The sequence below is a fragment of the Thunnus albacares genome, chromosome 9, assembly GCF_914725855.1.
Source record: "Thunnus albacares chromosome 9, fThuAlb1.1, whole genome shotgun sequence".
In the NCBI taxonomy this organism is placed as follows: domain Eukaryota; kingdom Metazoa; phylum Chordata; class Actinopteri; order Scombriformes; family Scombridae; genus Thunnus; species Thunnus albacares.
This window is the reverse complement of record NC_058114.1, coordinates 13,136,830-13,158,020: the sequence shown is the minus strand read 5'-3', so window position 1 is coordinate 13,158,020 and position 21,191 is coordinate 13,136,830. Positions and strand designations below refer to the sequence as shown.

Genomic DNA, 21,191 nt, shown 5'->3' with positions numbered 1-21,191 from the left:
GAATGATCAAATTCTGATGTTTGAAACGCGGGGTTGTGTGACGCTCAAAACAATTAACTTTTAATTAATTACTGTTACTGCCAGAAGGGGAGACAAAAGTTCTGCACTGAGGTATCACCAGAGAGATGGACCAGAGATTTTTGATTTTCCACTTTTAACAAGTCCTTATATTTTCACAGAATAGCAGGGGAGTTATTTCTGCTGTCAACTAAAGAGTGAAAAAATGCAAGTTAAATAAAAAAATAATAATTAAAAGCTATTAATGTAAATGAAGTCTGAAGGGCAGCCTTTTTTTTCATAGGATGGCGAAACAATGACCCGCCCTACTCTGCCTCTGATTGGCTAGTACTCGTTGTCTTCGTTGGTTGGGTTGGTTAGGTTTAGTCATGAGGAATGAGATTGGTTAGGGTTGGGGTAAAAATATCAGGGTAAGCCAATCAGAGGCAGAGTAGGGCGGGACATGTCTTCGCCATCCTAGGAATAAAAGTATCGCGAACGAACGGGTAACGGTTGGTAACGGTAAAAAACGGATCATATCCGGGTTAAAGGTTGTAATCTTGTAACGTCTGAATCCAACAAGCTAGTTCCGCGTTGTTAGCATATTAGCAGGAAGCTATCTGATATCTGGGAGAGTAACTTCAGCGATTTATCCAGATCCTGACTGTTGATTCCAACCGTAAACAGACGATAAAAGGAGAAAAGCATCCAAGGTCTTTGGGCTGAACGTGTAAGCTAACAGAGAATGACTGTTTCACCGTTTTGATTTGTTTGTGTAAGTTAGATACGAGACGCCAGTTCCTGTTTAGTGGGCGGCTAACATGCTAGCTCCAAATAAACGTAAACATAGTGGTCTTTCATTATCTTATAATTAGGGTTTGTCAGAGTTGACACACTCAGCTAGGTGTTTTCTGTTTGGAGTCGAACTGTCGGTCAGTTTGTCGACTCTTTTTAGCTTCATCAGCTGATGTGTCTGAGCGGAAACAGTGAAACTAGGTCGCTAAAATTGACGTTAGATAAAGTACAGTATACACAAATTAAAAGGATGATCTCAGGGATTTATATGTTTAAAATAGTGAAGAAAAAAGCACAACGAGGTCGTGTCAGCTTCTTATTTATATGGGGTGTCATATTTCTCTCATGGTGTCCTAAAGTCCACCATGAGTCTGCATGTTATACAGTACAGCTGCAAACAGAAACAGAAAGGAGACACAGGTGCTGGTATAAACTAGAGGAATGAGGAGGGACTCTTTCAAAAACAATAATTCAGCCTGTGCACTTAAATAAGAGTGAAACAACTTGTGGTTGCTCTCTTTTGCTTTCTCTTTAAAAAAAAACAAAAACAAACAATCTCTCCATCAAAGCAAACTTTTAACCCTAACCCCTAACCCACTAACATTTGTCTTTCAAATATTTTATAAATTGAATAACCATTTAGTCTACAAAGTGTTGATAATAATGAGATTCATCGATATTAATGATAGTAGTGATGTTATAATTTCTTGCACTTTGACTGGTGCAAAAGTCCATCCAAAGATACGTCTTACAACATATTAATGTACATTGTTCACAGCAACCACAAAACAATTTGTGGTTGTTGCTCTTTCTCTTTTGCTTTCCCTTTAAAAAAAAAGAAAAAAAAATCTTTTTGTTGAAAGAAGGAAAAATGAATTTGGTTTGGACGCAAGTAAAGCTTGTGTAGTCGCTTAATCAATATGTGAACGTCAGAAAATTGCCACTATTTTGATAATCATTGTAGTCTTTTTTTTTTTTTTTTTTAAAGCAAAATGCAAAAAATCTGCTAGTTACAACTTCTTGAATGTGCAGATTTAAAGCTTTTCTATGTCATACATGATAGTAAACTGAATATATTTGGGTTTTGGATTGTTGATCAGACAAAATAAGACATTTGAAAATGTCACCATGAACTCTTAAGAAATTGTAACAGACATCTTTTCACCATTTTCTGACATTTTATAGACCAAGCAATTAATCCATAATGAAAATAATAACAATAATAATGAGATTCATCTGAAGTTATGGGACCAGTAATGTTATAATTTCTTGCAGTTTGACCAACATTTGGTTGGTGCAAAAGTACATCCAAAGATAAAAGGCAACAATATGTTATTGTCCATTGTTAGCAATGTTTATCTGTATAGCTCTTCTGAAACAGAGAAGCAGTTAAAAGTGATTTACATACAACACTGAAACACATTAAAACCTCATTTATAACACTATAAAGGCCTTAAATAACTGCAAAAAATAGGATAGATGTAGGAATTAAAGCTCCAGTGCAGAAATAAATACTATATAAGTGAATAAATAAAAGTGGAAGATAAATGTTTTTTTTAATCATTCAAATATGTATGACTCTAGACTTTTCTGGAACTGCGTGGTCTTCATCAGCGGATTAAGTTTGCTCAGGTGTCGTGGAGACAGCTCAGTCGTCATCATATGACCTTCAGTCACGTGATGACAGGTGGTCATTTATGGGCGAGCATGAATGAATATCAATGTTTCACACCCAGTCTAAGTCATGTTTGACAGTTTAGATACCGACAGATATGCAGTAAATGTTCTTGTGTGACTGATTTTTCCACCATATTAAGACTGTTAAAGGTTATTCCTTGAATCCTGATACTCAGAGACTCTAATCAACTTGTGTCAAACGTCCAAGTATGAGATTTGTTCTTCCGGCAGATCTTTTAACACATGAATTGCTGTTGTGTTTTCTGGGAATGAACTTCTGCAGAATTTGCACTTCATGAAAGCCCCCGGCAACAGAACAGCCTCCTATATGGCCTACAGTAAACCGTCTACAGTAAAATTTGGAGTGACAGTGTAACATTTGCCACAGTTATGACACAGGCGTTGAAGTGTCGGAATCATGCAGCTGAGTCACACACAGTTAGACTCCATATCAGGATCCCACAGCTGAAAGTGTGGCGGCGGTCGGCTGAAGAGTAGCAACTCCTGATGAAGCAGCACAGGGACATCTGCCCTGAATGGGGCCACCACCTCAGTAACAGCAACAGTTTAACGGTTAATAGCTTGTGAGCTTAGTGCAGGGTGTGACATACTTTTTTTTACAGATTAAGTTCTGTTTAATTTATTTGTCAGTTAGAGCAGGTGCCTGTAAATGGATTGTAATTTCTGTTATCTTTGAACAAACCTCTCAGTTTTAAATCTTCAGTTCTCATGTCTTCACCTTGTACTCTTCAGGGTGCCAGATCTGGTCCAGGGTTGTTGAACGGTTAATGCACAGAGTAAAGAGGCTGAAAATTGAAGACAAAACAGAAGACGGCCAGGACAGGTATGGCATATTTTTCACTCACAGCTGCCTGTAATTTTCATTTAATACACGAACGTCAGGAAAATTGCAACTATTTTGATAATAAAATAATTGTTTTAGTCTTTTTTAAAGCAAAATGCAACTTCTTGAATGTGCAGATTTAACGCTTTTCTGTGTCATACATGATAGTAAACTGAATATATTTGGGGTTTGGACTGTTGATCAGACAAAATAAGACATTTGCGGATGTCTCCATGAACTCTAAGAAATTATAACCATTTTCTGACATTTTATAGACCTATCGATTAATGGAACAGATAGAAGTAACTGAGGGGTCTGGTTGTAGAATATGGACTGAGGAGATCAGAAATGTAGGCTGGTGTCAAACCATTCTGAGCATGTAAACAAATGAAACCTTCCTCTATTAAATTCAGAGCCTTATTTGGCAGGTGACCAGTGTTAGTTCATCTGACTGACTGTAGGTTTATCTGAGCTGATCAGTCTCAATGTCTGTCCACAGCGTCAGAGAGGCACTGGCAGGTATGATGGGGGTGGACGAGCTCTCGGACAGCACAGAGGTGGTGGAGATGGAGGATGTGAATCCCTCTCACTTCCAGGTGGAGAAGCACACGTGGGATGGCCTACGGAAAATCATTCACAACAGCCGCAAGAACACAGGCGTGGTCATCAACAAGGCGCCACATGACTTCCATTTCGTCCCGAAGGATGAGACTAGCCCGCATTCTCATCGCATCTTCTACCTTGGTAAGCTGGGGAACGGAAAGGGGCCGAATAAGCACATGCTAAGTGCCAAATTTTCCAAACTGCTGCCATGAATAGGAACCAGCTCAGTCCGGTTGCTCTTGGTGAGGGCCAACTTGAACGATCTGTGGGTGCAGCTGGTGAGTCAGAGGTGTAGAGTTGCCTGCACAGCAGCTGTTTTCAAATACATTTGAAATCCAGTGGCCAGCTGCAGTGGATCCTTAGTGTCAGCTGGAGAAAACATGAAAGGATCAGTAACCACGTTTTGCTTCGTTGACATATTTTTGCTCCTCTTTATTCCATTTTTAGAGCAAAGACTTTCTGCTGAATGGTTGCCACATGTTGAGCAAAAACCAGCACATGAATCATCTCCAGTGTAGTTAGTGCTGGTGTGTGATCATGATTTTGTGACATAAAATCCAGAGTTATGTGCTGTGAAAGTGTAAAGGTAATGTAATGTGTACTACATGGATTCTGTAAGACCTGTATCCATGGTAGCACTGTTGTTGATAGTGTGTAGTAATGCCTGGATGGCAACAACTGTTGTGTAGTCTGATTGCTCCTTTAATGTTACCCACCACAGACCACCCACACACTCTGGTATCTCTTTAAAGCTTTATCCACCAAATGCTGTTATTGTACAGATGTTTAGATCTTTGCTGCTTCGCAAATATAAATACCCCACTTAGCATAAAACACTTTAATTTTAAAATGGCAGGAGTAGTTTTCTCATTCCTGTGGACTGCACAGTCGGTGGTGTCAGAATTAAAGTTTTCTAAAGCTGCCATTTGGCACCGATGTTCAATCATCGTGCAACGAGAAGAAGAAGACAAACCAGTTTTTAGATGCATGTTGCAGAATTAAATGCCGGTTGAGTTTCTTGGAACTCTGTTTGCGGCCAGTAATCAGATTTCTCAGTAAAACATGACTGGGTGTTTAGCTTCACATGGTTTTACCGTCTGTTTGTGCTCTCTTTCATCACAGGAATGCCTTACGCCAGCAGGGAAAACTCTTTACTCTACTCCGACATTCCCAAGAAGATCCGCAAAGACGCTCTACTGGTTTTGTCATGGAAACAGATGCTGGATCACTTTCAGGTGAGGAAGATTTTCTAGTCCTCTTCTTCCACTCTTTGACATTTTAACATGATTAAACTTATCACAGTCATCTTTTAAAAAGAGTATTTATTTGACTAGAGGGTGGTTGTGACTCACTCCCTTCCTACTGATGTATTTCCCCATCGAGATTAACGCTGATGTTGAAAATTTCCCCCTAAAGACAAAGTATTTATGTAGTGAATGCTCTCGCTGCTGAAGAGAAAAGATAAGAGGATTTAATTTATTGGTACATGATGACTCTCTCTTTAATTAAGTCTGTTAATGTTTTCTTCCCGTCTGTTTGTGTTCGTTGCCCCGAACAAACTCTTTGACTTTGACCTCAGTCGGTCAGCATCGTCACTTTGTGTGTTCTCCTGTCACCCCTGACCTCAGGCCAGCCCTCACCACGGGGGCTTCTCCCGGGAGGAAGAGCTGCTGAGAGAGAGGAAGCGTTTGGGGGTGTCTGGCATCACTTCCTACGACTATCATCAACCCAGCGGCCTCTTCCTGTTCCAGGCCAACAGCAGTCTGTACTACTGCCGTGATGGTGGAAACAACACTTTTACTGTGAGTTAAAGGACAGTTAAGAAAGATTTTTACAGTCACATAAGCACAAAACGGGCCTCATGCGAGAACATTTTGTGACCTAAAACTGTCTTTTGGTTCTGTGTGGTTTGCTCGTACAAGTGTCCCAAATCAGATTCAACAAACTTTCTTAATTGCCTGAACTTGTCCGAAGTTGCTTGTTTCAGCCTGATGAATGTCACCTGTTCATGACATTTGATCATTAGCATAATCGGCTGTAAAATTTCCATATAAGGCTACCAGTTCTGCTCCGTTTGTAGGACAGTTTCATTCACAAAAATGTTCCCAAAGAGTAAAAACAATAATTCACACCACGGAGCTTCAAGTCCTGTTTTCAGAAATCAGCAGACAAAAACATAATAAATCTTGGAGCGTCAGTAGTACGAAACCTGAAATAATTAGAAAATATGAATCCAGCTTCTGACGATGTGTCATCAGAGCAGCACTGTACTGTGACAGAAATAAAGAGGGAATGCTTTGACAGGAAGTTAGATGCTAAAAAGCAAAGTGGTCAGTGATGGGAGGCGGTCAACAGATTTGACAGTCAAAAACATATTAGCCAAGAGAATTAATATCCTGCAGTACGTGATGTTACACTTTCAGGTGCAACAGAAGGTGATATTGGACGAAGACCTGCTTAAACTATTCTGAACCTTTTAAAATGCATTTAACCAGGTTAAATGCATTTAAAAGAAATCCTCTATCAGATGAACTACAGAATTAAAAATAAAGAGTTGTCGGTATGTCATTGTGTCTTTACAAGTGTCAGTTTAATGTGGTTGGTTGTTCATTTTATTGTCTTGTGTTTCAACATTTGCTTTGCTACAAGTCAGTTTCTCTATTAATGACAAAGTTGTCTTTGATCTTCTCCGTGTGTTTGTGCAGACTTCTCCCATGAAGCCCGTAGAGATAAAGAGCCAAAGTTCAGGCACACGCATGGACCCCAAGATCTGCTCTGGGGACCCCAACTTTATTGGCTTCATCAACAACAATGACATCTGGGTGACCAGCATCGAGACGGGTGAAGAGAGGAGGCTCACCTTCTGCCATAAAGGTCAGAATCAGAGCAGACAGACGCACCGCGGTACCTGAGGAATTTTTTGTCCACTGTGTTTTACTATTTCTGTGTTTTCATTGTAGGTATTGATAACCCAAAAGAGGATCCTAAATCTGCTGGAGTCGCCACTTTTGTCTCTCAGGAAGAATTTGATCGGTTCACTGGATACTGGTGGTCACCAGCTGCTCAAGAAGGTGAGTGAAGAACACACAAGTAAGGCATTGTTGTCCCAGTTTGCTTCGCAAGGAGGCCAATTATCAACAACAACCATCATAACTATAATATCAGTAGTTTTCAAATGAAGATTGGTCATTTATTAGATTCATAAAACAATAAATGATTCATATGAGACTTATAGAAGTTTACAAAATGCTTTAAAAAATAATTGTGATACTTACTTGCTTACAGTGTTCTTTGACTGATTTTACTGGTCTTTAGCTTGTTTCTGACTGGTTTTGCTGATATTCTCTTCGCGGCTCAGACTCAGACGGTGGTAAAACTCTGCAGATTCTGTACGAGGAGGTCGACGAGTCTGAAGTTGAGATCATCCATGTCCCATCTCCAGCGCTAGAGGAGCGTAAGACAGATGTCTATCGATACCCGCGTGCAGGTACACACATGCTGAAAAGATTTATATTTATTATATATATCTTTGATGCATTGTTTTTTTTTGTGATCTGTTTTATTTCTTTTGATAAAAAGCATTTAACAACTGGCATGTTCATTAAAAACTCTGAGGTTTAGGTTTATATGTTGGTACTTAACTTGAGTTTCATTCATTTCCAGGCAGCAAGAATCCTGATATCACTCTGAAAATAGCAGAAATCAAGACAGACAATCTCGGCAAAGTGAGTTCCACAAATCTTCTTACTTCCTTTTTCTTGAGAACAGAACATTGTTGCCCAGAAAGTTCTTCAGAAAGATGTTCAGAGATCAGTCCGATGTTGTTTCTCCCTCAGATTGTCAGCACACAGGAGAAGGAGCTGCCTGTGCCCTTCTCCAGCCTGTTCCCCGGAGCCGAATACATCACCAGAGCTGGATGGACAAAGGATGGCCGATAGTGAGTTTCTTCACATGGGAAAAAAAATAATATCCTGTGATTTGAAAAACACAACCTGTAGCTTTTAAACCTCACCACACTCCAGATTCTTCAAAACCCAGAAATCAGGTAACATGGTTCACACAAGCCACAACTCTTCCTCTCTGTCTCCGTCAGCGCGTGGGCAGTCATGATGGACCGACGGCAGCAGCGTCTCCAGCTGGTCCTGCTGCCTCCGGCGCTCTTCATCCCCGCGCAACAAGACGAGGCCAGCAGGCAGAAGAGCCTGGAGGCCCTCGGAGACACGGTCCAGCCCTTCATCATCTACCAAGAGACCAGTGACATCTGGATCAATGTGAGCAGGCACCGCCAAAATAAGACGGATTGAAGTCCAAAATCTGAAAAGTGGGGAAAAAAAAAAAACATGCCGCCCGTTTGTTTGTCCTGCAGGTCCATGATATCTTTCATCCATTCATCCAAACCAGTGATGAGGAGATCACCTTCATCACAGTAAATGAATCCAAAACAGGCTTCTGCCACCTGTATAAGATCACATCAGTGTTACAGCGAGGCAGCTACAACTGGGCAGGAGGATACACACACTCTGAAGGTATTCATACTATGTGGTGTCACACATTCAGGGTTGGGCTGCATTTGATAAATGAAAGAGATGAAATAAAATATAAAATACAAAAAATGTTTAACTAAATTATGCCAACTTGTTGAGGAAGCACATTTACAGCATGATTTGAGTTTTCCTCATTCTTCTTCTTATATATTTTCCAACATTTTAATGACAGTTCCGTTTTTACATTTATGAGTCACAGGGTTATTTTTTTTTGTTTAAAATGAGGTTTACTTTTTTTATTTATTGAGGATTTCATTTTATTTTCAGTTCGGTTTCTGTTTACTTTTGTTTAAGTTTTAGTTTTCATTTAATATGTCAATGATCTGCCATATTTAAGGTGTTAGTACTTGTTACTGGTCATTGTGTTTTCATCATTTTAGGTATTGTGTAGACTCGATGCACTGGAGGTACCTTGTATTTTCTATGTGCAGCTGTATTCTACACTTGAGCTCAAGACAAATTTAAAATAATAAAGTATATCTTATTTTATTAAAAATGATTCATGCAATGACTGCAGACATTTGTTTTTGTTGTTTCATGTGTGTGGAGGGAAAAAAAGCCACCTGATCTATCAGTTAATCCACTTCTATGACACCTTCTCTCTTCTCTCACCAGATGATTTTAAGTGTCCAGTGAAGGAGGAGGTGACGATAACCAGTGGGGACTGGGAGGTGTTGGCCAATCATGGAGCAAAGGTAAAGCCTGACTTTATATCTGTTAAGGTTGCTGATATTTAACTAGAGCAGCACGAATAAACCACCAAAACCACTCACCAGTAAACTGTGTTTTTAAATTACATCTGAGATGCTGCTTGACGACCACATACAGTATATTTTAATATGTTTATCAGGTCACTAACATGAGCAGAGTCGGCGGTTCATGGGTTTGTTTTTCAGAGCTGCTACAACAAGAAGTGAAGTTATAAGGTGTTAATTTTTTTGGAAAATGTACATAAGACTACATATTTTCTGTGACTTAAGCCTCCATTAAGAGTCTGCGAAATGAATTGTTTTTAGGTACCATATACGTAGAATCCAGACTGTAATAATAATAATTAAAAAGTACAAAGTGAAACAGAAAAGCACCATTGAAGGAACAGTAAAGACGATGTAGACGTGGATAAAAACAAATTAAGAAAGGAATCAGACACCAATTTCAAAATAAGATGTAGCAAACAAGAAGTACCAACAGATTTTCTTGTTCTGTGGTGTTTGGTGCAGCGTTCGTCCAGTCCTCAGATTTGGGTGGATGAGACGGCGAAGCTGGTTTACTTCCAGGGAACGAAGGATTCTCCTCTTGAGCATCACCTGTACGTGGTGAGCTACGACGCGCCGGGTGAAATCGTCCGACTCACCAAACCTGGTTTCTCCCACAGCTGCTCCGTGAGCCAGGTATAAACACACACACACACACACACACACACACACACACACACACACACACAACTGAGTGGATGTTAGTGTAGTTTTGCTCTTTTTTTTCTTTTTTGATCGGTGCTGTTATTCAGAGTGGGTATTTTTTTATTTTAACTTCTCAAACAACAAGCTGCTTAGGAAAATTCATATGATGTTATTTCAGATTTCTCTCTCTTCTTTCTTTTTTTTTTTGACATTAAAAATTAGTTTTGATCATTTTATAAGTCTGTTTCTTCAGTTAAAACAGTGTATCAAAGGTTTTCCACACCTGTTTCTAAGCTTTACTTAAAAACACTGAATATCCGCATTAAAATATTATCCACTGACACCACAGATAGAAATATTCTGGTGTTAGTATCAGCTTTCAGAGCCACCTCATGGATTTATCTCAAATTAAACCAAACGGCAGCAGTGTGAACGCACAGCGTGTGTTTGTTTTCATCTGAAATGTTTTATTGTTGGTGAGGTTTTGTTTAATCTTCCTCTATCTTGTGTCTCCCTCCACACAGACCTTTGACATGTTTATCAGCCATTACAGCAGTTTGACCACCGCACCCTGCGTGCACATCTACAAGCTGATGGGCTCCGACAGCGACCCGCTGCACAGAGAGCCTCAGTTCTGGGCGAGCATGATGGAATCTTCTGGTACTGAAACCGCTTGTTTTTGACAGATAAAATATCATCTTTTTCACGTTTGCTCGGCTCGAGTACATTTCACCTTCTGGTTTCGGATGACATGACTTTGAGATGTGATTATGTGCGCGCCGGGTTAGTCAAGAGATTCTTTTCTTATGTGCCTGCTGTTTGTCTCCAGGTTTCCCATTCGACTATACTCCTCCGGAGATCTTTAGCTTCACAGGGAAGTCGGGCTTCGAGCTGTACGGCATGTTGTACAAACCACATGACCTCGTCCCCGGCAGGAAGCATCCCACTGTAGTCTTTGTTTACGGCGGTCCTCAGGTTTGATCTCCTCCAATATCACATTAGACTCATGCTGTATAGGCCTAGAAGCTACAGAGGAAAGAAGGACTTCTTATGTTTTATAAAAGCAAAAACTCTGTTTTCAGGCTTGTTAAACATTTAGCGGAACGCGTATCTGCAACTGTGATGATATTAGAGAAACAGACAGTAAATTTAAACTTTGTTCTTATGTTGGTGAGAATCAGAAATATTTCTTCACATCATTATTCATTGTTATAAACATGTTAATTTTCTTCCAGGTTCAGTTAGTGAATAATTCGTATAAAGGTGTGAAGTACCTGCGGCTGAGCACGCTGGCGTCTCTGGGCTATGCCGTGCTGGTCATCGATGGGCGGGGCTCCTGTCAGCGAGGACTTAAGTTTGAAGGAGCTGTGAAGGACAAAATGGTATTTATCACATAAATCATCGGTCAGCTTCAGATCCCGAGAGTACAGAACACACAAACATCTTTCATGTCCAGCTGCTCAGTCCAGAAAATTATAGATACTCACTGCTTCACAAGAACTCGAAACACTGTAAAATAATCATTTTTCTTTATTACATTTAGACAACATTTCAAGCCCAGATTGGCTCTTGTTATGGCTAATTTGGGCTTGAAACGTTCGTACTCTTTCTATAGTGTTGCAAATTCTTGGGAAGCAGAAAGTAAAGGAAACTAAAAAATGATGTAGACTGATGAAGAGAGAGAATTTACTTCCTGTTTTTGTTTTGTAAACAGAGTCATCCTTATGCATCATTTATAAAATAAACACTAATTACATTACACTTATAAATAGAAATTTGACAAGAATTAAATTCACTTTTGTTTTCTACACATATCGTTACTTTATTTGACTTTTTTCTCTGAGTTGTTGTGTTTTTTATTCGATATAAAGCTCTTTGTAAATATTATTCTCAAACATGCATCTTACATGTAAATTAGCAGTGAAAGTGTGAACATCAGCCGAGTGACGTCTCTTCTCTCCTCTAACCAGGGTCAGGTGGAGATCGACGACCAGGTGGAGGGTTTGCACTACGTAGCTGAAAAGTACAAGTTTGTGGACCTGAATCGCGTCGCCATCCACGGCTGGTCGTACGGAGGCTTCCTCTCACTCATGGGTCTCATCCACAAACCCGACATCTTCAAGGTCAGCAGCATGAACATTTAACTGTTAGTGTGTTAAACTGAAGTAGTAGTGAAGTGAAGTAGTAACTGATGCAGTGACCTTCGGTGACCATTTCAACTCCATCATAAACAGACTTTTTGGAAGCTGTCTTGATTTTTTTTTTTTTTTTGTCATTTTTTCTGAACTGTGTTTGTCTTTTTTAACATTTTTCAATGTTATGAACCCTTATTCACTGTTACAGTCTCAAATGGTTTCATATTAGAGCTGCAACAAACAATTATTTTCATTATCGATTAACCTACCAATAATTTTCTAGATTGCTACTTCAAGATAACGTCAAAACATTGTTAAAAATACAAATCACAGTTTCCTAAAGTCCAAGGTGGTGTCTTGAAGTGACTTGTTTTGTCTGAACAACAGTCCAAAACCCAAAGATGTTCAGTTTACTGTCATATGAGAAAAGCAGAAAATTACTATTTTTAGAATATTTTGAATTTTTGCCTGAAAATTAATAGTTTCTCAAAATAGTTTCAGATTATTTTTCTTTTGATCAACTAGTCAATCAATCAACTAATCATTGCAGCTCTATTTTCATTAATAAAACTGACCCCCGACCTCAGACTCTGAACTCAGTTAATCTGCACTTTCAACAGCTCCTCTAAACAAACATCTTACAGGAAGAAATTAAATAAAACACTTGTGTTCTGTTCAGGTCGCCATCGCCGGAGCTCCGGTGACGTTGTGGATGGCCTACGACACCGGCTACACAGAGCGATATCTGGACACGCCCGAAAACAACCAGAAGGGCTACGAGGCGTGCTCTGTCGCGCTGCATGTCGACAAACTCCCCAATGAGTGAGAGCTGTCATTTTAAACTACGCTGCTTTTAGTTTATATGACTAATTACCATGGCAACCGTGAGACAAACATGTCCTGTCTTCTGTCATCTGCTTCTTTTATCCAACAATCAGCCTGGTTTCTGCATTTCACAGAGTAAAACATTTATGTGCAGGTGTAGTTTAGACGTGTTTGACTCAAGTTCTACTTTGCTGTTAAATTTCCTGCTATAAATGTTTATAAACTGTAAACATGAGAAGAAAAGTAAACACTGTGTCTTTCTGTTAAACACAGACCCAACAGACTGCTGATCCTTCACGGATTTCTAGATGAGAATGTGCACTTTTTCCACACTAACTTCCTGGTGTCTCAACTCATCCGGGCGGGGAAGCCATACAGCCTCCAGGTGAGGAGCGTTTACTCATAAATACCGACTCAAGTGTCGATTGTGATAAAGATGTAAAACAGAGCCTGGAGGAGTTTGTACGAAACTAAATGAAGACAACAGTGACATGAAGGCCTGTAAGAGAAGAGAAGAGACGTTATCTAACTGGACGGTTTGATTACTGAAGCTGCCAGGGTGTCGTTGAGCAAAACACTGACTGTCCAGCTGCAGTTTTTCCAGTATTCAAGATGGATTTGGAAAAATTTGGAATAGAGCTGCAATGATTAGTTGATCGACAGAAAATTGGCAATTATTTTGATAATCGATGAATCATTTGGAATAACTTTTGAATTTGAAAAAAAAAAAAGCTAAAATTTGTTGGTTCCAGCTTCTTAAATGTGAATATTTTCTCGTTTCTTTAGTCTTCTATGACAGTAAACTGAATGTCTTTGGGTTGTGGACTGTTTGGTCGGGACAAAACAAGACATTTTAGGTCACATTATGGGCTTTGGGAACATTTTTCACCATTTTCTGACATTTTATGGACCAAACAACTAACCACTGACGCGTTACGAAGCTGACATCACAACGACTAAACATATATTTTGTTTCCTCTTTTTTTTTTTTTTTTTTTTTTAAGGTTTATCCTAACGAGCGACACAGCATCAGATGTCCGGAGTCTGGAGAACATTATGAGATCACGCTGCTGCACTTCCTCCAGCAGAACCTCTGATAAGCCTTTCTACACACTGATCTTCCTCCTTCCCTCCTCCTCCTCCTCCTCCTCCTCCTCCTCGTCTTCTACCTCCCGTTCCTCCTTTTCTCCAAACATTCATCACTTCCCACTTCACTTCATTTTATAATCTGCTGAATGCAAGCTACGCCAAACCTCGCCACACGTCGAGAGTCGCCGCTCGGCAGCATTTTTAGCATCAATAAAGCCACATAAACATCCAGATGTTTGTATATTTACCAAAAAACAACAACGTCACCAAACACAACATCACTGCATTTTACAGTTGAGGGAAATCAGCTGGATTGCTTTAAGCCCCAAAACAAGCAGGGGGCGCTGTTCACCCAGAACAAACAGGGCTGAAGCTTTCAGACTTACTGGTCATGATGGTGGACGTCAGAACCAGTAAAAAGCAGATAAATGATGTTGTTGATGTTTTAAATGCTGCAGTGCAAAAAGTACTGAAGTGGAGCTGTTGTGTGGGTTTGGAAGTGTCCTTGAGTGATTTCTTGTATACTTTGTTTGTGCCATTCCTTTTTTTTATTATTGAACTGTCACTTTGTTTTCTTTTTGGGACCTAATTGATAAATTTATCATTCCTTGTCTCCACGAATAAACACTGGAGTGAAGTTAGTAAACGTAAAGCTCTCTAAGAGCATCAAAACAAGCTCTTAATTCCCTTTCTTGTATACTTGTCTTTTTCTGCATTGCGACTGTGCTAAAGTGCTATCATAGATCACTTTTTATGTGGTGTCAACAAGACGAAATGTTACATGCCGCATTTTTATTGTGAATTATTAAAAAATATATTTTTATGCATTCATAAAAAGAAGAAAAGATGTAGCGCCCTGTTGCTGTCTCACTCAGTCGCTTGCTTTAATTTTCCGGAAAGCTTCTTTTTCTTCTTCTGCTGCTGAAGACAGAAGTCTCAAGCTCAGATGACTTTTGCACAGTACATATTTGCCTTGGTGCCAACAGAATGACCTATAAAATGATATATGACACAACTGTCGGCAGTATAAGGTGCCTTGCAAGAGTTGAAGAGCGGCTGCTCGTGTAGTTTAAATCAGGGAATCTGTCTGAGGACCTACGACAATGAAAGGCCTTGTTGCTCAAGTGTCTGATGACCGTCTATGAGATGAGCTACACCGATCTGTACATGGTCAAATGTACCTTCACTTATCAAAGAAATAAACAGAAGTGAAAACACTTTTTCAAAGTCTTGTAACCAAATGGAGTTTATTATTTTTTAAAAGCATTTCAGTGGCTGTTGTGTGGAAAATAAACCTGAAAAATGATACACTTGTAAGTTTTTTGGCAGATAAAGTTTTATGATTTTGAAGTGTGTGTGTGTGTGTGTGTGTGTGTGTGTGTGTGTGTGTGTGTGTGTGTGTGTGTGTGTGTGTGTGTGTGTGTGTGTGTGTGTGTGTGTGTGTGTGTGTGTGTGTGTGTGTGAGAGAGAGAGAGAGAGAGAGTTTAGGAGCATGAAGATAAAACAGATGATACAAGTTTAATATAAAACTAATTAGGAGCAGTGAGGAGGCTTCAGGAGGCTCATGATGTCGTCTCCTCTCAACACAGACAAACACAGATAGTTTTACTCACATCGCTCAAATCATAAATTTACCTCAAAGAGCTTTACAATCTGTACAACATCAATACAGCTGCTGTTCCTGTGGTCAGGAGAAAAACAGCAGATTAAATTGAAATTTGTAAATCAGATTCGTGTGACTAAAGAGTTTCACCCTGTTCATAGTGAGTTTGTAATTTTAACTGGTCTTAGAGTTACTTACAGACTGAACAGTGTTGCCAAATAATACGATCAATATACAGTATATAACGTTGGTAATGAGCCTCAGAGTTTCCCTGTTATGTTGCTAAAAAATTAGTACAAAATGCATCTCACAGTTACAATATATAATAGATAATAGATTACCTACATCAAGTCTTTTAAGTTTTAGTTGTAATAAACTGAAATAACATTTGTTTGAATTATTGGAATATAACCTAACTTAGCCAAACTTTTCATTGGGGAAAACAGCCAAAAGCACTCTATAAATAAAATGTATTATTATTATTATTAAACAGTCTTTTTATCCACCCAGTGAGGCTCCCACAAGCTCGCTGACGTTTCTTCATTGAACTCAGCGTCTGTCTGTTTCATCATTTCATCAGCAGGGAGCAGCAGCGCTAAAGAAATGATGATCAGCAAAATTAAACTGAAGGGACGTTAATCCAAATTACAGAATGTGCACAAAAGGAGAGCTGGAAGCTATTGATTAAAAATCATTTTGATTATAAATGTCCTGTGTGAATCATACAACCACATAAACATACTAATCAAAATGCAACAAGCACCAAAATGACATTTAATTGATTTGTTCAACACCAGTGATGAAGGATGGAAGATTTGAATTGTTAATAATGTTTGTAAGTTTGACTGCAGCATGTTGCAGGAGATGATTTGCTTTAAGTCAAAACTATTTTGTCCTGTAAGAGAAATTAGTCTTCAGTAAACCAATAAACCACAGTGTCATAACTGCATACAGCACCAATAAATACCCACCAGATTATCTAATATCTCATAATTCAGTCAGTGTAAAACCAAGTATTGAACCAACCGTGTGGTTTATTTTGATTTGATGGGGACTCGTTATGAATTTAAACTGACAGTATGTGTCACTGTGGAGCAGCTGGATCATTAACTGAAAGCTCATAATGTTCAACATCCCTACATGCTTCACTCTTTGTCCACATATAATTATTAAAATTGTAAAAAGTGTAAAATCTGTTGTTTCTCCTTCTTCATGGGTTTTATTTTATCGTAGGGCTGCGAGTCTCCGCTGGAGCGTGGGTGTGTTTATACAAAGCAGGAACAAAGAGACTTTGTTAAACCTTTAAAAACTTTATTATCATCCAGTTCATATAACCGAAATATAAAATATTTAAAGAGTGTAAATGTTGAAAATAACAAACTGTACATTATTAAAGTAGACACAGTTAAAAGAGACACACAGCAAGTTGTATAAAATAAGATTAATAAGTAAAACCCTTATAAAGGGAATCATGTTACTGTCAATATGACTTAAGTTATTATAACACATAGCGTAGAAATATCTGATGATCCAGGACAGATCATTACTGTTTCAGCTCAGTAGCTTGATGCTTGAAGTCCTGTAGTTCAACATTTAAGTTACAAACTTTCATGTTTTCTCTGCTTTTTACAGACTTTGGTCCTTTTGCTGTTCAGATTGATCAGCTTATTTTTTTATGGAGGCAGGTGCGATCTTCAGAAGTACGGTCTTCAGAGAGACATTTTGTCCATTTGTGGTCGTCCAAAACATCCCTTGTCTTCTGGGCTTCTGCCTCCTGAGCTGGCTCGGCCTTCTGGGATACTTGCCGTTGAGGTTTGATCCTCCGCAGCTGCTGAACCACCAACCTCCTGCAATGAAAGAGGATACACTTTTAGTTTTTAATTTTTCCTCAACAGGAAAGGAGAATAAGATTCACAGCAAAAGAATTATACTTTCTCTCTGAACTTCATTAGTATCCAGACAGTTTTATTGAGGATTTGGGTGAACTGACCCTTTAACAAAGATTTCAAAGATGCAAACATACCTGAGAGCAGCTCAGCACAGTTGACGTCTGCAGAGAGGTCGTTGTCTCTGTCAGCTGTGGAGAAAGGAACACCGGAGGCTCCGGTCACGATGATTTCCTCCTGAGCTCCAGATGAAGAATCATTTTCCAGGTGGATAGCGAACTTCTCCTCTTCACCATCGACGGTAACTCCGTAATGAGCCACCTGCTCCTGCCCCGCCCAATCAGAGAGCTCCACCTGCAGGAGGTACTGGCCTTGTTTGGAGAGAGAGTGGATGTTCTCCAAGCCCAACCAGAACTCACCTGATGAACGAGAAAGGTGGAGATTAGTTTTTGTGGCTGAGTTTCAATGATGCAGATTTTTAATTAACTTTTTAAGTTAAACTTCAACTCACCACTCAGGCTGCCAAAGCCTTTCTTATAGCTCTCCCAAAGCTGGTTGAAGTTCTGGGATCCATCGAGACGTTTCTGGATGACCGTCCATCCACCTTCTGTAGAAAGAGGAGAGAAAAGTTGAGCTTGAAGCAGGTTGTTACAAAATATTCTTCAAGTCTTGACTTGTCGTGTTGGAAAACTTTTGTGTAAACTGAGATCCAAATTTTTGAGCTCATGTAATGTTGGTGATCATTTTTCTGATTTAAAACTTCTCCTTCTTCGCAGTTAATAGATGCTTTACAGGGTTTTTTACTGCTGTTGTGAGTAACGTATGATTCCCGTTGACTGAAATAATAACTCACAATTGTTATTATATAAACAAATATAAACTGTCTCAGATGTCTTTAGATGGGTGTGTTTCTGAGAACACAGGACTGGAGGCAGGTTTCTAGTTGACTCACCTGAAGTCATATCACAGAGGACACTGAAAGGTTGGGAGTTCTCGGGCTGGACTGTGTAGACACCGCTGGCTCGCTGCCCACGTACAAACAGATCATGGCAGTCTCTGGCCAAACCTGAGAAAACCGGAAAACTCTGATCAGATGATTCAGCAAATCAGACGATTGAGGGTCATTTCAGCTTTGCTGCGACTCAACTGTCAGTTCAGTAGAGCTGTAAAATTTGTCAAATTTGTTGATGAGTCTTGTCACAGTTGCTGCAGTGTTTTTTTAATACCTTGAGTTTAAAGCATAAAAAAATGCTGAGCTAGCAGTATCCTAGAAACATATAGTACGTGTGGTGTAAAAAGTCATTGTCCTCATTTTTCGTGACCTTTGGACGGTCTGTGAGCAGCTCTGCCAGCAAGTCACATATTATAAATTCAGGAGTAAAGGTGAACCTCTTTGTCCTTACGTCACTGTGAATAACTCGTGTAAAGCTGACCTCTTGAACTCAGTTTTATTTGAGTTTGTGCCTCACCTCACTATATTTTATGTTAACAGCTGTATGAATTGACACAAGGTGAGTTGTTTCTATTTGTATGCATCAGTTCTTGAGGAGGAATGGCCGGAAGAAATTAGGGTAAAGGTTACATACTGAGTGATTGTTTAAGTTTTCAGCACTCAAAAGGTGAAACTTGTCAGTCTTTTCAATGGCGACTTATCTCCATCACTTCTACGATTAATTTCAGCTTTTTAAAATCATCAAACAGTTTATTTTCTTACCTGATTGGGCGTCGCTCTGCTCTGCTTCTCCTCTCAGCACTGTCTCTTCATCTCTCCGTCTGTGTGATTTTACTCTCTTCTGTGCAACCTGAAGGAACCGCAGAACAGGAAATTAAAAAATCTATCACGTCTGTCTCTGAATAGAAAATAATTTCCTCTCTGAAAAGTCTAGAGATACAGTACGTGTCGATGTGTCGATGTGATGTAACTCACCTTGCTCTGCAGTGCTTGCAGGTGAAGACTCTGCTTGTCCAGTTTGTCTTGTTGCTGCTGGATTTTCTCCACCAGCTGGTCGATGCGTCTGTTCTGAGCCGCCACGATCCTCTGGAAACAAGAAGAAAAAAAACAATCTCATCAGCTTCACAGCATCTTAATGTCACTGGAACAGCTTTGTTTCAAATGATACATCGATCTACACGTAAAGATGGGAAACAGATGCAGATACTGTAAAATTGTGTCTATTTTTCATTAAGTGCAGATTGATTTAAAACTTTTAATGAACTCTGATGGATGTGGACTCCATGGTGATGATTTTTTAAGAAGATTTACACATCTGTATGTTTTCAGTTTTTCTAGTTTCTATAAGTTGAAATAACAGAATGAAATCAGTATTCTCTTCTCACCTGGATAAATGGGACTCCTGTGTTATCGCTGTAGTTGCTGTCCACTGCCGGCTCTGTAAGCACTTTGTCCACCTTCTCCTCCAGTCTGTCCATCCTGGAGTGGATGTCCTCACTCTGCTTCTTCACCTCCTCCACCTTCACCTTCACCTCTTCAGCCAGCTGTGCGCCCATCATCTCCCTCTCCTCCACCTCTTCACCTCTGGTCTTCAGGGCTTCATCTTGCTCCCGCTGCTTTCTCTCCACCTCGGCCACCGTGTCGTTGAAGGCTTTCAGTTTGGCGTTGACGTCTCTCATCTGGATCTTGGTCTTGTCCACGTGCTCCTTCAGACCCTGGCCCAGCTGCAGGAGGCCGTGAGCCACCACGTTGACGTCATCCCAGGAGGCGTGCTTGTCTCTGCCTCTTCTATCTGTGGGGAAAGCTGCTGCTGTGTGCACCAACATGGTCAGCAGGAGGATGAGAAGCTGAGGCGTCTTCATCTTTGTGTCTCTGGTCTCTTCTGATATGCTGGTTCTGATGTGTCTCTCTGTCTGGTGTGTGCTGCTGAAGAGACACTGTGAGGTTTTTATAGCTCAGTGCTGCAGCAGAGGGCTCCTCTGATTGGCTGGTGGAGCTTGGAGCTGGGGATGGAGGAGGGAGTTGGGGGCGTGGAAAGTCTTTCATAGTGGTCACCCTTTGCAGGACTTGGACCGTGATGCAATGAAAGGTCTTAATTACTGGTTAACCACTGGCTGATACTCCAGACAGATGGGAAATGGATGCAGTTTTGTTTTCAAAGCTCAAACCAAGTTTCCAACCAAAATTTTTAAAAATAATAATAGTAAAGATTTTATAAGTCTGCATCTTGATTTTTCTTACAGTAAATGTTTTATAGTTTTTGTTGGTGAAGTAAAATAACTTAATTTTATGCCCCAAATGTTTACTACTTAAATTAAAATGAGTCTACTTGCTTGATTTCAGAGCTTTCAACCACATCTCACAGTCTTCAATTGTTTATATTCAATTTGCATTAATACAGGCTATAATTCAGAGTGCATCCAACTTAAGCTTGCATTTCTCTCCCCTAAAAATCCAATTTTTACATCTCCAACACAATGTAAATGACTATTATAGTCAGTGTTTCCCATATTTCAAATGTATTTGGTACGTTAAGCCAAATAAATGTGACCCCCAGCTAAAAAGATTTCTTGTGCCTTTTCTAATTTTGTAAAATTCTTTGTGTAGATGCAAAAAAGCCCAGATTCATTGGAAATAAAATGACAAAATGGTGCAATTATGTACAATTATCAGATATTGTAGCTTTGACCTGAACAAGTAAATCACTGATTCTTAAATATAGTTGTTTATCTCAGTGAAGCGGAGCCGTGTTGCCCTGTGTCTTCAGTATGAATCAGGAATGCTGGAGACCATTTACAGATCGAGGAGCCACTGTGAGAAGTAGGGGAAAGTTCAACCCTC

General features: G+C 39.7%; 2 protein-coding genes across 3 annotated transcripts; one reads left to right on the top strand and one right to left on the bottom strand.

The window, feature by feature from the left end:
• Nucleotides 1-507: 507 nt before the first annotated feature.
• LOC122988735 (dipeptidyl peptidase 9-like) lies at nt 508-15,215 on the top strand. 2 transcript variants are annotated; one of them, XM_044361302.1, is made up of 21 exons: nt 508-727; nt 3,223-3,313; nt 3,813-4,057; nt 5,039-5,151; nt 5,545-5,718; nt 6,622-6,790; nt 6,877-6,987; nt 7,275-7,403; nt 7,580-7,641; nt 7,753-7,853; nt 8,010-8,187; nt 8,283-8,442; nt 9,076-9,155; nt 9,681-9,851; nt 10,385-10,520; nt 10,690-10,835; nt 11,096-11,242; nt 11,831-11,983; nt 12,675-12,817; nt 13,094-13,205; nt 13,825-15,215. In XM_044361302.1, exons 2-21 carry the CDS (start codon nt 3,258-3,260, stop codon nt 13,915-13,917), a joined length of 2,679 nt encoding a protein of 892 aa, XP_044217237.1. In that variant the 5' UTR covers nt 508-727; nt 3,223-3,257; the 3' UTR covers nt 13,918-15,215. The 2 variants fall into 2 exon arrangements, with proteins under 2 accessions (XP_044217237.1, XP_044217238.1); XM_044361303.1 differs by lacking the exon at nt 508-727 and adding an exon at nt 754-772.
• Nucleotides 15,216-17,151: 1,936 nt separating this feature from the next.
• On the bottom strand, nt 17,152-20,289 carry LOC122988737 (angiopoietin-related protein 4-like). Its single transcript, XM_044361304.1, has 7 exons — nt 19,736-20,289; nt 19,326-19,436; nt 19,113-19,200; nt 18,351-18,464; nt 17,910-18,005; nt 17,536-17,817; nt 17,152-17,359 (listed from the first exon to the last, which is right to left on the bottom strand). Exons 1-7 carry the CDS (start codon nt 20,210-20,212, stop codon nt 17,178-17,180), a joined length of 1,350 nt encoding a protein of 449 aa, XP_044217239.1. The 5' UTR covers nt 20,213-20,289; the 3' UTR covers nt 17,152-17,177.
• Between the last annotated feature and the right edge of the window lie 902 nt (nt 20,290-21,191).